The following is a 17,369-nucleotide window of genomic DNA, read 5'->3' on the forward strand; positions in this document are numbered from 1 at the left end:
TTGCAACACCAGGCGTTGCCTCTTAAGGCCTCTTAAAAACAGCTGTGTGTGTCACTTTGCATGAAGGTGATGAGGAATCCCCTAATTCAGCCAGGACAGGCAAAAGAATATATATCAAAAATCATAAACTGTCTTAAACAACTCATTACAAACAGACCCCAAACAAAATATGAAGGTTAAACATGTGGCTCATGTGAAATAATCCAACCGGGCTTCAATCGATATTCCCTTTCTCACATTCTCATGCCCATGCTGGTCAGGACACAACTCCAGCTGGTCAGGACACAACTCCAGCTGGTCAGGACACAACTCCTGCTGGTCAGGACACAACTCCAGCTGGTCAGGACACAACTCCTGCTGGTCAGGACACAACTCCAGCTGGTCAGGACACAACTCCAGCTGGTCAGGACTCCAGAGCCTCCAGGCAAACATCTGCCATTTCTGCCGCTGTGCTGGTTGAAGCTGTCTGCCCAGAGAGCCCCTTGCTTTGCTATGGAAGTGCTATCTACTGCATGCAGCGATCTTTTAGTCTCCCCAAAACACATTTTTAAAAGAAAAATGTAGATGTGAACACTTTGCTTTGTTTTTCTATCTGAGTTTATGACTGCCAAAGTGCTTTTCTGGGAGGATTCAGTGTATGTGGGTACTCTGTGTTCTGTGAGATGCACAGCTTTGATAACATTGCTTGTCTTTAGATTGCACTATTAGAATAAAAACATTACAAAATGATTGGGTTAGCTAGGTACACAGCACTGTGTGATACTGTCTTTATTTTGAGGAAAGTCCATTTGGGAGCGCAGTCTTCAAGCAGGTGGGTACAGTATGTAAAGAGCTGCGGAATAAGAAGTGGAGGCGGCCATCCGACTGTAACTGTAATGAATTATCCTGCTTTAAAAGGGGAACAGGAGCACTCGTTAAAGTGGCTCTGATTTGTTTGCTTTTTACCTTAGATAATATACGGCCCTGCATTCAAATCTGAAATCTACCTGTATTTGCGAGAAAAAAACAACAACCGTTCACTTTTCTTGCATAAGGGGCAGCCATCTTACGACAAAGTTTGTGATGTCGCTGGCAGAGGCTGAAGCCAATCATAAGAGGCAGTTGGGGAAAAAATGGCAAACATTAGTCTATTTTTCCAGAACAAAAGAGTAGATTTCAGATTTGAATGCAGTTCCATATCGAATCTAAGGTAAAAAGCAAAATAGCCAGAGCCACATTACTGGGTGCTAAACAGAGTTTTAAGTTTTAAGTAAATTCTTTGCATTTGCTGAAAGCCTCAAAAGACTTAAATTGATCAGCCCTAATGCTAACATTTGCCTGCTATCCGTCAAGGTATCAGCACAGATCTCTGACAACTGTTACTGCTATGTGAACATTTCCAGGACCAGAAACTAAGCCTTGGAATAATATTTACAAAGATGTAATAGCACCAGAACTATAACAGTCAGGTTAAAAAAGGGTGCTCGGTCTATGGAAAATGCAAAAATCTTTAAGTGAAATAGTTGTTGAACCATGTTTGAAATGTACAAAATACAACACTGCCTGTCTGTCACTCGCTCCAAATGCTCTGGCTGAGAAATGGACGTGCATTTGATGGTGCACTAAATATTTTTGAACTCGAGTGAAGTAATGGTCCAATATTGTTAAGTTTAATATTCAGAACTTCAAAAGAAATGTGGGACTAACATGACACCCAGACTCTTAACTACAGTTGAAGCCAGGTCTGTCTACCCACCAACAGTCAAACTAAAGTGCAATTTAAAACAAAGAAGAGATTTGGGGAACAAGGGATTTCATTTCCATTGATGCGATATAGACCTTTACTCATTTAATTTTCCCAAATGGAAAGCATTGTTTATCAGTTAAAATGTAATTCTCAGCCATTTATATCATTGACCAAAATAAAAAGATGATACTTAAACTCTGTATGATGGTGCTTAAAGCACTGTCATGCTTGTTTCAATTGAGATTATTTGGATTAAATGCTTAAATTATGCATGTAGGCTTTTTTTAAATCACTGTTTCCTAAATATGTGGCTAAAATTCAGTGTCCAGTGACGTCACTGATGCTTGAATCTCCAGCCTGTGTTACCCAGAAGGTAACGGGCACTGAAACTCCACCCCTGAAAGCAGAGACTGGTTTATGGGCAGCCACCCATCCAGGCGATCACATTACACTCCAATAAAAATATGGTAACGTTACCATACAGATATCACAGAACCTACCTTGGCTAGCCTCAGCGATATGATCTCGGAGAGGTCCGACATATTGCTCAGGCTAGCCAAGTCAGGTTACATGATATTTCTATTATACATTTTGCCTCATATTTCGGAAATGGCTACAATGATGCCAGTGAAGCATTTCATATAATCTCAACTCAAACAAATTTGGCAGTGTTCCTTTAAATGGCACAGCCAGGGTCGAGCAAGCAATATGAACTTGCTCAATCCATTATCAAAGCAAAATGTCTCTGAGTTGGAGTGATTGGTACCATGTTAAATACAGTAGTGGAAACAGAAGGAAAATACAACTTAACCAGCTACAACAGATCACATACACCCAGTAAGTACTTTATTAGGTATTTTAGACTTATTTTTTCTACTTATTTGCCTTTTGCTGCTGTAGCCTGTCCACTTAAGGGGTTTGATGTGTTGTGTGTTCAGATAGGCTCTTCTGCACACCACTGTTCTAATGTGTGGTTATTTGCATTACCATCACCTTCCTGCCAGCTTTGACGAGTCTGGCTCTAGAGACTGTTGTGCGTGAAAATCCCAGGAGATCAGTAGTTTCAGAGATATTCAAACCACCCTGTCTGGCACCAACAATCATTCCACGGTCAAAGTCACTTAGATCACATTTCTTCCCAAATCTGACATTTGGTCTGAAAAACAGCTGAACCTCTTGACCATGTCCGCATGATTTTATGTTTTTAGTTGCTGCCACATGATTGGCTGATTAGATTAGGTCAATCTAATAAGTGATCGCTGAGTGTAGTGTCCACCAGAAATTAAAAATATTTGATAAATATTTGACTCTTTTAAATATTTGACTCTTTTGTAAATTAAATCATGAAATGAGAAAATCAAATCTAAGTTTCAATTCATCACTGACCATTTCATGGCTGATCTCATTCGATCGCCAACGGACTTTAGCACCCGTATTCCGACATCTATTAGTAACACAAATAACATAACAGCAGGAGTGCACCTTCTTAACCGTCTCTGTCAAGGACAAAGATCCCATTTAGAAAACATTTTGTTACATCTTCAAATGACTATTCAGGCCAGGTATAGTTTACTTGATGGTCGGAGTGGGGCTGGTAATACAAGTGCATCAGTAACTAAATTAGGCCGCTTCAGCAAACAAGATTTTGCAACACCTGCATAAGTGACTGCCATTAGTGAGGTTGAATTTCTGACCTTAAGGGTAGGGAATTTGCAGGGGAATGTTTACAAGCGTATGAGATTAAATGATACCATAAATAATATATAAATGCTGCTGCACCACAATCACTTCAATGTGACCTCCAATTATTTCCCAGTTAGAGACTCAAACTATGGTGATTCTGGTGAATAATCATTTTATCTGAGTCCATTCACTTTCAGTTAGCATGGAAGGCTAATGTTTATATTATAGAAACATTCTTCAATTGCTATCTGGTATCTGCATGGATGGGCCCCACAGTCTGGTATTTGATTTGAAGCTGCAGCCACGTATGCTGTTTATTCTATGATGGCAAAACCTGACAAGGTGACCCAGATGTTTTCCAAGAGATCTTTTCTGATGGATGCAAGGAAGAGTGTGACACCACTGATTAGTTCCCAAGCAAAATTCAGGCAGTATGAATATGTAACGTTCCTGAGCAAAATTCAGGCAGTATGAATATGTAGGGTTAGGGATGGGGTTAGGTATGGGGTTAGGGTTAGTTATAGGGATAAAGTTAGGGTCAGGTATAGGTATCGTGTTAGGGTTAGTGTTATGGTTAGGTATAGTGTTAGGGTTAGTGTTATGGTTAGGTATAGTGTTAGGGTTATGTTTAGGTATAGTGTTAGGGTTAGTGTTATGGTTAGGTATAGTGTTAGGGTTAGTGTTATGGTTAGGGTTAGTGTTAGGGTTAGGTATAGTGTTAGGGTTAGTGTTAGGGTCAGGGTTAGGGTTAGGTATAGTGTTAGGGTGAGTGTTAGTGTTAGGGTTAGGTATAGTGTTAGGGTCAGTGTTAGGGTTAGGTATAGTGTTAGGGTTAGGTATAGTGTTAGGGTCAGTATTAGGGTTAGGGTTAGGGTTAGGTATAGTGTTACGGTCAGTGTTAGGGTTAGGTTTAGGTATAGTGTTAGGGTCAGTGTTAGGGTTAGGTATAGTGTTAGGGTTAGGTATAGTGTTAGGGTCAGTGTTAGGGTTAGGTATAGTGTTAGGGTCAGTGTTAGGGTTAGGGTTAGGTATAGTGTTAGGGTCACTGTTAGGGTTAGGTATAGTGTTAGGGTTAGGTTTAGGTTTAGGTATAGTGTTAGGGTTAGGTATAGTGTTAGGGTCAGTGTTAGGGTTAGGTATAGTGTTAGGGTCAGTGTTAGGGTTAGGTATAGTGTTAGGGTTAGGTATAGTGTTAGGGTCAGTGTTAGGGTTAGGTATAGTGTTAGGGTTAGGTATAGTGTTAGGGTTAGTGTTAGGGTTAGGTATAGTGTTAGGGTCAGTGTTAGGGTTAGGTTTAGGTATAGTGTTAGGGTTAGTGTTAGGGTTAGGTATAGTGTTAGGGTCAGTGCTAGGGTTAGGTATAGTGTTAGGGTCAGTGTTAGGGTTAGGTATAGTGTTAGGGTCAGTGTTAGGGTTAGGTATAGTGTTAGGGTCAGTGTTAGGGTCAGGTATAGGGATAGGCTGAGCGAGGGAGGGTGCAGCACTCTTACCTGCTGCAGTCCACGTGCAGCAGCAGATGGGAGGCGCTGATTGACAGGGCGATCTTGTGCCACTGCCCATCCGCCAGACGGTAGGGGAAGGACTCGGAGCGGGGCTTCCCCCTGTGGCGGTAGTGGTACTGGATCTCCTCCCTCAGCCCGTTGCTCTCCAGCTCAAAGTAACTGCAGGATGAAGAAGAAGAAGAAGAAGAAGAGGAGGAGGAGGTCAGGCCTGCTTCACAAAGGATTCAGTCACACACAGTAAAAATGCACATTTGCTTTTGGCAGGGTACACCTGCATGTGCACCTACAAAAGACATTTTCACATTTCTGGCCAATGAATGAATGAACAAATGATCTTTTTCTGGTCATTAAATCTGTGCGGTGTGCAAGCAAATTGTACCAAACGAAACAAAAGGAACAAATTTATTCGACTTGATTTCGGCAAATGGACTAATCGGCAAGAAAACAACCCGAAGACATTTCAGGTCCCCAGGCCACCTGACGCTCCAAAAAAAATACACTCTTCTGCAGTTTCTCCCACCCTTATTATTGTAATAAGATTGATTTGATTGATATGATTTCTGCTAGATGTGTAGGGGCAATAATTGGAATCATACAGATAAAGACTGAATATTAGAATGGACAAATGCTCCGCTATATTTCTGACAGACACTGGCCCTGCAGCAAACAGCAGTGTGAAAGGAAGCATCCCCTAATGAAGAGTTTAGGCTGTTACACATCTGGCATCGCATCATGCCCACAGGTCAAACAGAGAGATTCCTTCATCAGGTTCCATAGCTTTCTTTCAATTGATAACTTAATGTTTGCATGTAAGTAGCTAGGTCAATTTATCAGTAGCTAGTAACCAACGACATGGTTAATAAAACTTGGCTGAATCGATGAAATTTCATTCTTGGGACTTTAGAACTTTATCCTCCTTTGACACGTGATTGGGGCTGGTTAAACGAGTGCATCAGTAACTAGCGATATGGGGAGTGCAGATGTACCCTTGAGTGCATACTCTAGGTGCATACATCCAGTTAAATGTAATATAATCTTATTTTGAAAAAAAGTAATCACTTGAATGGATATGTTGCAACTGCAATTCCTGTCTCGGCCTGCACTGCTAAACCCCCGGCAGCCAATCAGAACGCACACGCAAGATTTCCCCCAGTGTGCTTTTGTCACACTTCTCATCTCACTGTGCTGGCTTCTTCTATTGTCTCCCATCAGGCTGCGTACAGGGCAGCGAATGGCACAACTCCTCCAGACCTCCAATCAGCGCTCCCAGCCAAACTGATGGAACAATCATTACTAGTAATTGAAAGTAATGGACTTCTCGAACACAGACTAAGAATTTAGAAAGAAACATTTAAAAAATACCTACTCTTCAAAGGGTTAATATTACCCAGAGGGCTCTGTGAGGGAGTCTCTCAAGTTGCACATATTCACACAGACATATAAACATCCACTAAATGGCTGAGTGGAAGTCCTATGGCAGGTTGTGTGACACACTTGTGTTTTCCACCATTCACGACACAACTTGGTACAAAAAGCAAGGCAACAATCCATGCCGACACAGTACGACACAGTCAATCAATTATTTCCCTTTGATAGCCTTTCAGAATATTCTCCATTCATTCTCCATTCCGCATCCCTCCCTACCTCCCTGTGATCCTTAATTGTTGTCTTTGTGATTTACGTAGTGTTTCGGTATGTTTAGTTGGCTAGGTAAGCAGTATTTGGATAGTTAAGTTTGGTCACTTTTGCTTTGTTGTTTGTTTATTTGTTGTTTAAAAATAAATAAATAAATAAATAAAATAAAAAATAGGCCCTGGTCCTTATCTTTGTTGTACGGGTAGCAATTGAAATTGTACTTCCCTCTAGGGTCTTTCAGCGCACTTAGCCCTGGTTATGGGTATGCACTTTGTTGTACGTCGCTCTGGATAAGAGCGTCTGCCAAATGCCAATAATGTAATGTAATACATCGAGGTTTTTTTCAAAACCAGTTTACAATGTTTAAAATGGAAGAACGCCCAAAACAGGTCCCTGGTGCAATTCCATGCAAAGGGCCCACACAAAATGAGTATCCTAAATTTAGGCTTGCAAAACGAAACAGCCTGAAGAGACCAAAAAAAGACACCCGTTAGAAAAACAATTTGAAAGTAGCGGCGTAGGAAGCGGCTTCTCCCACTGCTCTTAATGCCGCTCAGTCAAGCTGCAGGGCCCATTGGCACCACACTCCAAACATGCTTTACCCAATCCATATATTCATAGATCAATGAAGAAGGGGGCCTATGAATAAAGAAGCTGAACTCAAGTGTGCTGGGTATTTTATTTACCCCACAGCGGATGAGTCTCAGATACGCAGGCCAAACCTAAGCAGCTCTCATCCATATGCATGCGAACGAGGGCAGCATAGCCGGATGGAATACATATCTATTGTAGCAGGTATACAATATAAACCTTTCCAAAGACTCCTTGAAGACCAGATGAGAAACGACCTAAATATGTGATCAATTCAAGGAAATTAGTTTGAAGCAAAGTCTCTCTCTGTCTGTCTCTGTCTCTATCTCTCGGTCAGTCTCTCTTACCACTTCCAGACAGTCACAAAACTGAACAATGCACAAAACATGGTTCACAAAGAGAAACTCCATAATTAATGGCGGCTCTGAATGTTGCAATTATTACAATATGAAGGCAGGCTGATGAATATTCCTCACGCTGCACTGTAGGAGAGACACTGCCGCTGGGGAGAGTGGTGAGCTCAGTTAGCCCTGCTCACAGGGGCATCGCCCAGAGAGACTGTAAATCAGACGGAGGTCACAGATCAGGGTGCTTTGGTGTGCGCTCTCGTTTTTATGGTCCTCTCTCATCACTTTCTGTCCTAACACCACGGACGTAATCATACACTGTCATTGGTGAGCAGTTCAGCAGCGGAGACGCATACCCGACCTCCGTTTCCCTACCCAGCCACACCCCAAACACCACCACCCCCTCCCTCCACCCAGGCTCAAAGGCACTCAGGGGAACCCCACTATAAGGGTTATATTAAAAAGAAATAAAAAAGGTTTTATATTTTAAAATGTATATTTATATATATTTATATTTTAGATTACTATTTATGAGATAAAAACATGAACACCAGACAAGAGTTCACTTTATTAAGAACATTTTTACTTTATTAAAACGTATTCAAGTGATTATCTAATCAGCCAACTGTGTGTTAGCAATGAAATTCAGACAATCATGTAGATACAGATCAGAAGCTTCAGTTAATGTTCACATCAACTATCAGAATGGGGAAAAAATGTGATCTAAGTGACTTTGACTGTGGAATGATTGTTGGTGGCAGACAGGGTGGTTTGAGTATCTCAGAAACTGCAGATCTCCTCGGATTTTCACGCACACTAGTCTCTAGAGTTTGCAAAGAATGGTGCAAAAAACAAAAACAAATCCAGTGAGCGGCAGTTCTGCAGACAGAAACGCCTTTTTAATGGGCAATGTCAGAGGAGAATGGCCAGACTGGACAAAGCTGACAGGAAGGTGCCAGTAACGCAAATAACTACACATTACAACAGTGGTATACAGAAGAGCATCTCTGAACACACAATGCATCATAACTCTTAAGTGGATAGGCTATACCTGTGACCCACTGACATCACCAAACTGTTGCATTCTTCTTTTGTGATGCTTTTACAGGCTTTTACTGCAGCCTCTTTCAGTTGTTGTTTTCTTTAGGAGGTGAAATACATGCTCAATTGGGTTAAGGTCTGGTGATTGACTTGGCCAGTCAAAAACCTTCCATTCTTTCTCCCTCACAAAGTACTTTGTTGTGTTGGCAGTGTTTTTTTTTGGTCATTGTCTTGCTACATGATGAAGTTCCTCCCAATTAGTTTGGATGCATTTCTCTGTAAGCTGGCAGACAGAATGTTTTTGCAGACTTCTGAATTCATCCTACCATCATGAGTTATTGTCAGGGTTTGGAGGTAGTTCCAGTGGTGGTCACCAGGGGGCTTTATTATTTTCACCTGACCCTCATTAGTACCTAGGGAGCCTACCTCTGGAGGGTATTTAAAGCACTCTATGACAGTCGGTCGACGCTTTGGTGTTACTGTTCGCTCTAATACCAAGCCGGTATGCACGCGGTAAGACTCTGAGCCTTATTGAGTCAGGTATCCTGCAGGTTTGGGTTTCTACAAAACAAAAAGAAAAGGTAAGGTAAGGAAGATGCTCAGCCTGTTGGTGCTGTGTGCACAGCTGACCCCTTCCGTAGGTTCTTTGTTTTTCTTTGTTTTCATTTCCAGCTCGTGTGAGCTTGCGGGTGAGGGACGTTGTCCCCGGTACATGTATTTTGGTTTGTGTTTTTTCCTGAGCTGTGTCTCAAGGTTCTTTGTTTTCGTGCCTAGTGTTTTTCTTACTAGGTTGTTATTTTATTTTGTCCCCGATCTGGGGTTGTAGTGCTCGTTATCAGCACTCATTTTGGTTGGGTTATTCGCCCTGGTTTTTAAGGGTTGCTTTATTTTCCTTAGCCGTTTTTTGGGGCTATTTCCTTTAATTTGTTTCATCTACCTTCCGGGGTTTAGTGGCGGACACGTTCACGTGCCCGCTTACAAGGGATTACCCTTAGTCGCTCCTGGCTCTCCGCCATTCCTCAACTTTATAGTTATATCATCAATAAAGATTAGTGAGCCCACTCCAGAAGCAGCCATACCAGTCATGACACTTTCTCCACCGTGGTTTACAGATGAGCTTGTATGTTTTGGATCATGAGCAGATCCCTTCTTTCTTTGCCTTTCCATCACTTTGGTAGAGGTTAATCTTAGTCTCATCAGTCCATGAACTTTGTTCCAGAACTTGAAAATTGTAATCTTGCCGATTCTTACTGCTGATAAGTGGTTTGCATCTTATGGTATAGCCTCCATAGTGATTCTCTCAAAGTCTTCTTTGAAAGGTTGATTGAGATACCTTCACCCCTGCCCTGTGGAGATTGTTTGTGATGTCACTGACTGCCCTGTGGAGATTGTTTGTGATGTCACTGACTCTTCACAGCTCTCACACTGTTTCTGTCATCAACAGCTGTTGTTTTCCTTGTTCGACCTGTTGAATGTCTGTTCTTTCTTTTTCAGGACATTCCAAGTTGCTGTACAAGCTATCCGCAATGCTTATGCAATGGATTTCCCCTCTTTTCTAAGCTTCAAAATGGCAAAATTCTCTCCCAAAGACAGCTCTCTGTCTTCATGTTGGTTGATCTTTTCTAACACAAATGTAGTCCTCACAGGCAAAACCCAAGGCAAAAACCAAGAGACATTCAGAACTATGTATTGTTTAATTAATCTATCTAACAGGACACATTTGGGCAACAAGAAACACCTGTTAGTCACATGGTCCAATACTTGCTCACCTAAAAATTGGGTGGTCTGATATGAAAGGTGATATATTTTAAGTTGTTTAACAAATCCAGATAAAACTACCAGGAAATAAAAGTTTAAATTTGGATCTGTCATCTCATGTACATCTTTTGACCTCAAATTGTCTTCAGTGAATAGCAAAAACAAAGCAATTTTATTTGGAGGGGACTGTATACAGCCATTGCATAACAAGTTTTGGAGAGTCCGCAGACCTCTTGTTGAAAACCCAGTTTTCACCTTTTTGTGAAAAGTTTTATGGTTTAGAATTTATATAATTATAATTATAATTCTCTCTGGGAAATGTGCTCCATCCATTGTGTGAAAAAAAGAAAACAATTTTCTATGTTGATTGGTCAATCGAAAACAAAATGGATGGGTTGTGCGGGGGTCATTCCTCTGGTGAGACCCGTCGCATATGAAGTACTACCTAAGCCGTCGGTGCAGCCAAAATGGCTCCATGGAAGACGCTCACCTTCTGCTCTGCTTACCCCTGGAAACCTGATACCCACAGGCGCTGGCCGATATTTCCCTCTGAACTGCAGCTCCTGCAGTTTCTCTTCCCCATGAGAGCCGGCGGATTAACGGTGTGTGTAGCCGTATTGTGGCTTTAATCTCCCCAGCTAAGAGAACTCAGAGCGTGCCTTGCTTTGAAGGCGAAGCCAGAAGAGGAGTGATGCCCCTTAACGCCGATATTTACGGTGTAATTAAACACACATGCTTTCATTTGTCCCCTGTGTAGTTTTTCGGAAACCCGGTTTCAGGCACATTAACCCAGACTGACAGGGATGTTCTTCATTCTGTTTTTGGGCCATTGATTGGCTACAGATTGCTGTTAATGGGGGAAGTAAACCAAAACAAGAGTAGGAAAAGTGTGCAAGGAGGACTCTAATAGAAGAACTATAAACTTTATTTATACAACTAGAATTTTTCTAAGATACTTTATTCATATTAGCATTAGATCCCAGCATTTTAACTTCATATTAATTTCACTGCTGAGATTATACATACATGCAATACTACAAGTTAACTCACTGAACAAAATAATACATAAAAGTGGTTTTCTGAGGGCTGCACTGCAGAAAATGTGTCCTCAACTTTCACAAATAAATGTTTTTGTTCAAATATCACCAAAATGACTTCAACAAACTGTGTTTGGGAAAAAAAAAAAAGAGAAATGTGGATTCTGTATCGCCTCGCCTCAAATAATAATAAAAAAACCTTGCTGCCAGCCTATCAGGCAGATAAAGGGACAGCTCCAGGATACTTTCAAGAGATCATCAGAACCCAGGTCGCTATGTTCTACTACATCAGGACGTCTGGGACACATTTAGCACAACTGTTCAACCAGGAGGTATAACGGATCATAGAAATCAACTGTCTTAATGGGTGGAACACATCATAGGGCTTTTACTTCCTGGATTTCAATCTCTGAGAACTGCATCATGGGTCCCCCGACCCCCTCTAGATAACCTTTATTTTTTATAAAGGTGTCAGAATCTGTTTTACAATACCATCTTGTTGCCTTCAAAATTGTTGTTTGTTAGGTTTATATTACATTTGATATAAATGTGATCCTGCATTTTTCTATTCCTAAGAGTAACACTACTGTACATCTCTCTGCATAAGAGTGTCTGCCAAATGTTTGAACTGGAACAGGTTACATAAAAAAAAAATCTGCAAGCAACCCTCAAGATCGAGCAACCCTCATACATTTTTCAGTGTTTGAATTTGAGGCTTTATCACTTCAGAAGATGAGCAGCACAGGGACCTGGACTTAATTTAGTTTATTTTTTATCATTTAAATATAAATAAAGTATATGCTTTATTTTGCAATTAAATACTATGAATGGGTAGGAGGTAAACCTATACATGTTTACAAAATCTGAGGATGATATATAGAACTACTAAAGATCTATGAAGCAAAATGTAAGCAGTGTAGCCTGCCGTATTTTCTGACCACTTTTTGTTGTTTTGACTCATGAAACTCGCTTTGACATAGTTTCCAAGTGGGAATTACTACATTCATCAGGCTGGCGAACAGAGAAACCAGATGCAACCAGGAAGTAGGCAGAACAGATTATTTAATCTGGAGTTCAATCAACGGCAAACAATCACATTGAAGACTGGCAATGGCGTGGTTGTGGTCACAGGCGAAGGGTTCATACAGAGAATAACAATCCAAGAGGTTTAAGGCACAAAATTGGCGTTCAGAAATCAGAAGTCTACATATCCAGAAACAGGTCGAGGCATGGAGTAGACAATTAGGTAAACTCTTGAAAGAATGCAGAAGACCAAAAACAATCTAGCAGACATACAAGTATATACACACAAGTAACTAAACTGAAATGACAATCAGGTGTGAGAACGGAAATGAGGAAATTACACACAGGTGAAATGAATGAATGGAGTGAGGGGTACGGAGCGGGACTTCACACAAAACATGACATGAAACAGATAAAGCCAAATAGAACGCAACACAGGGTGTGACAACGGCAATGAAACACAAGTGAGACGAATGAATGAGGCGAGAACTACGGAACAGGCAATAACGTAGAAGTGCATGCCATGAAACAGAAAACGCTAAACAGGGAGCAACACAGAATGTGACAATATTTTCAACAGCATAGGGTCTAAAAATATCAAGGGGTCCAAACACCTACCCAAAACCCCCCCAAACAAGAAGAAAATATTTTTATATGTCATCAAATATTTATATATGTCATTTTTCCACCAGAACCCTGTTAGCAAACAGTTACTCATCACAATAAGTATTTGAGGTTAACAAAATAAATGCCACGGATAATATCAACCTGTAAGAAGACAATGTGTTGTTACCATCTCCTAGCGTGAGGACAATGGGTTGGACTTTAGGAGGCATAAAAAATTTACAGTGAAAGGTGAAAAGAAAAATACTACATGAGACACAGGGCTGCATGCTCAGTCCTTCACTGGGCATGTCTCCTCTGAAGGTCATGCCACTCTGTGAAGCAGATGCAGTCTGCCACACTAGAGAGAGGGACATCACAAGAACGACAGTGTTGCCACCTCCTGATCTTCCCCCTGCTGTGCGCTGCCATCCATCCCCACATAGGCTGGTGCAGAGGACCTCCCTGAACGTCTTCTGGGTCAGGGGAGTGTGCAGTTTCTCCAGAGCCAGCTCTTGGCAAATAATGGAGCCCTTCACCACTGCGATGTCATAGAAATTATATAATCTTGCACTCTGGTACTTCAGTAAAACACCACTTTTGTTCTATATTTTACATGAATGTAACATTTTGTTGTGTGCCTTGGGATGACATTCCCTCTATGTGTTTCACAATTGTTGCCATATATAATCAGTCCAAAGGAAATTTAATATTAGCATAGCAGCACATCTGGTACATAGCTGGTAGCTGGTTGACCAATTCAGACCAAAATTCCTTTATTTTTAGAGCCTTATTCCACCGTTTAATTGTCTTACATTCTACAATCACAATGCCTCCCCTTGACACCCTTACTGCTTTCGCTTCACCAATTTCCTTTGGAAATTCAGTTCATGACTGCCGCTAAAGACGTTCTTCTCTTCCTAACCAGTTACATTCACTTTCATTCCCATTACAAATATCCCTTCCTCATTTTCTTTTCAGTTCCCTTTTTCCTTTTCTTTTCAACTGCATCCGCCACCTCATACTCCATATTTTGAAATGTCATCCGTAATAAAATAATTTCCCAAAAAAACATGCAAATTAAGTCATAAGCAAATAATCCATCAAACAACATTCAAAACTCCTCTACCTTCCTACCTACGCTGCTTGCTTGATGTTTGCCCAGACCAACCAAGATTTCAAAACCATAAAAGGTAACTCCTGGTTACACCAGCTTCTAAAAGCTGTAAGGAAGCTATCTATTGTTTCAGGCTATCTTCCCAGAATACTTGATGGGTTAACTGATAGGGGTTATTTTGGGAGCAAGTGGACCATCTCAATTTTCACACATCATCTTTGGCTGAATGCATTTGATGATGGCAGTGCCACAAAGCAGGGCACAGTTCTTGGTCCTCTCCTCTCCTCTCTATACACCATGTCTCTAGGTTCTGTTATCTCTTCCCATGGTATTTCTTACCACTCTAATGCCGATGACACTCAACTCTTTCTTTCTTTCTTGCTCTCCCAATATGCAGGTCACACACACCACTCTGCCTGCTTGGCTGATATCTCTGCATGGATGACTTCCCACCACCTGAAGCTTACTGACTGAGCTTCTCTACATCCCTGCTAAGTCCTCTCTAACAATTGACCTCTCACTGATCGTTAAGGACTTTGTAGTATCCTCCTCCCATAAACCCACTCTTGATGACTCTTGATAACCATCTCACCCTTGCTCCACACATATGTCCTTAATGTACGTCGTATCCGTCATCTCCTGACGGAGAAAGTGTTGGCACTTCAGGCTGCTGAGGGGATCACAGGCTGGCTGTTACACTGATTTGGGTCCCCCAATAAGATGTGAGGAAGGTTTTGTGGAGCTGAAGAGCGGGTGTGTAATGTTTTGAGTAATGACAGAGCATGGGAAGGAATGCGCAGTAGAACAGAAATTGGAATGGAAAATGTAAGGATTTGATTGAATAAAGGGTAAGAAAAAAAAATGTTTTAAATGTGCAAATTTAATCTGTTTGTTGTTCTTTTAACTGGTAAGCTACATGTGATAATAAGAAAAAAGTAAATAGTTAAAATGAATAAACTATTACAAAATCTCAGCATCATATTAAGTAATTTTTTATCTTTGGAAAGAAATCCACAATTTAAATTCTGATTCAAGTGTTATACACTTGATTATACACTTTTCTACTTTGTACAGTTACTGTAAATATCTTTATTTATGGTGTTCAACCATTCAAGTGGTTGCTTTAAATTTATTTTAGGGCTCCAACATAACCGATTGTGGTGATGGGCAGCGGTGTTAGCTTTTTGTTCACAAAATTATTATTTTGGTTGGAAAGAGGCATTGGAATTCAGTGGACCCAGTGTCACTTAACAGAGAAATGTGATATAAAATGGCAGCTTAAATCACAGATTGTGACAGAGACTGTGTAATTTTTTACATAGAGAAATTATGCTTTGATCATGGGGAAATTTTCTTCTGGGTTAAGTCAGAGTTCAAAGACCAATGTACTTACCCCAGGATTTTTGGTTTCATGGAGCACAATACCAATAATGAGGGACCCACACCTACACCTGCAAATCAATATCGTTCACAATGAACACCAAGAGGAGCAAATGCAGGGAGAGACAGCTTAATGCCTTACAAAGACCACTATGTCAAAGGACAAGTGCTACAGGGAGAGACAGCTTAATGTCTTACAAGGACCACCGTGTCAAAGGACAAGTGCTGGGAGGAGAGTCGTTTCTCTCAATTAAGTGACCACGTGGGGTTTCTCCTTTTAAAAATGTTTCCACATTCTTCTAAAAAACTGATAAGGCATCTACTTTAACTATTTGCACATTTTAATTAATTCATGAATTTATTATTGATATATGGTGGTTTACTTTGTTGAGCTGATCACAAATCTGTTGGAAATCTTCATACTGGCCAATGTATGCAGCAGGCTACAGTGTGGGTTTATATTCCCATAGTACTTTTCAGTCATTAGCCACAAAGGGTTTCTTTCTTCCGAACAGAATGACCACTTGTTGTAATTTTTCCCAATATCCTTTTGTTTTGTATTTAGTCAAATATGGGTTAAAAATCATCCAGTACAGCCAGTACATATTATTCAGCCACTGTCTCGTATGGTAACACTGTGTAGACACAGACTTTACTGTGACACGGTGTTGCTTTAACTTGTGGAAGATCCTATGCACTTGTAAATCGCTTTGGATTAGCCAAATGACTAACATGTAAAATGTAAATGTAACAGAATCCACCATGTTTTGACTTATTTCTTTTTATTTTCTTATTTCTCTTATTTTCTTATTTTTGCCTGGAACCCATGAGGATTTTTGTTTCCTTATTTATGCATGTGTGTGTCTGAGTGTTTGAACTTGTGGTCTCTCTCACTCTATAGGTAATAAAACACAGCTGGAAAACCAAAATAGTCCCACTCCCACTCCCAGACCGTATGATACAGTATGCTTTTGGGTGCGTGGGTGTGTTAGCTGGTGTGAGAGAGAAAATAAAAGTTATGAGGTTGAACGGTGACATGACTGCATACCTGAAGTGTATGTGTGTACATTTGCGTGTGTATGTGTGTGATTTTTTAGGGAACAATGCCATTTTGCTTGTCCTTGCAGTAGTAGTAATTTTTACATTTTACTGATCACAATCATGTTCTGGAACTTCCTGACCTCCTGGCCTGATAAAGCAACAGACCATTCTCTAGAAAAACAGAGTACTGCATGCTTCCATCCCTGACCTTTTCATTGTTTTCCAGTATAGACACAGAACCTGCCTCCATCTCTCAAAATCCCTATCTATGGATTTATTTATTTCTCAGTTAAATTAGCTTTATTGTCATGGTGTGCAGACAGTATAGGCTATGAATATAACCAAATAATAAAACTAACATAGAATACATCTATGCAGCTTGGAAACAGAATAAAACATACATTTGTTTTGAATAGGCCTATTACTGAACTGTTGGTGATGACAAAGGCATAGAACATGTATGTGTGTGTGCGTTAAATATAATTCAATCAGCAGGGGGCCTATATTCTATTGATGGCATTAAGAATAACAAGAAAGGTAGAAAAATTCAGAAAATAATATTTGAGTGAATTCATTTTAAGAAATGATTAAGAGAAAAAATAATACCTCATAGTGTGGGCGAGGGTAGATGAGGGCAGAACTGCTGTATACTGCCTTTTGTTCCAACCATTTGCATTCCCAGAATTGTAATAATCTGTTAATATTTCTTAATTAGGTGCTTTCATGCTTAGATAAACTATTTACCGTCTTAAGACATATTATGTCTGAAATAGCTATGCATTGCATGAAGAAAATAAATCCTATTTTCACATTGTACATATTGTGCTACATTATCTAATATAACTATTACATAAAAACAGTTACAAATTAAGTGACTCAGTTAGC

General features: G+C 40.4%; 1 protein-coding gene across 1 annotated transcript in view; it reads right to left on the reverse strand.

The window, feature by feature from the left end:
* LOC133111125 (protein kinase C-binding protein NELL1-like) overlaps nucleotides 1-17,369 on the reverse strand; it is a 328,107-nt gene that overhangs the window by 217,412 nt on the left and 93,326 nt on the right. The window contains exon 4 of the mRNA XM_061221274.1: nucleotides 4,900-5,070. Within this exon, the coding sequence (XP_061077258.1) occupies nucleotides 4,900-5,070 (171 nt within the window). The remainder of the gene's footprint in view (nucleotides 1-4,899; nucleotides 5,071-17,369) is intronic.

Source organism: Conger conger, chromosome 15 (assembly GCF_963514075.1).
Source record: "Conger conger chromosome 15, fConCon1.1, whole genome shotgun sequence".
In the NCBI taxonomy this organism is placed as follows: Eukaryota; Metazoa; Chordata; class Actinopteri; order Anguilliformes; family Congridae; genus Conger; species Conger conger.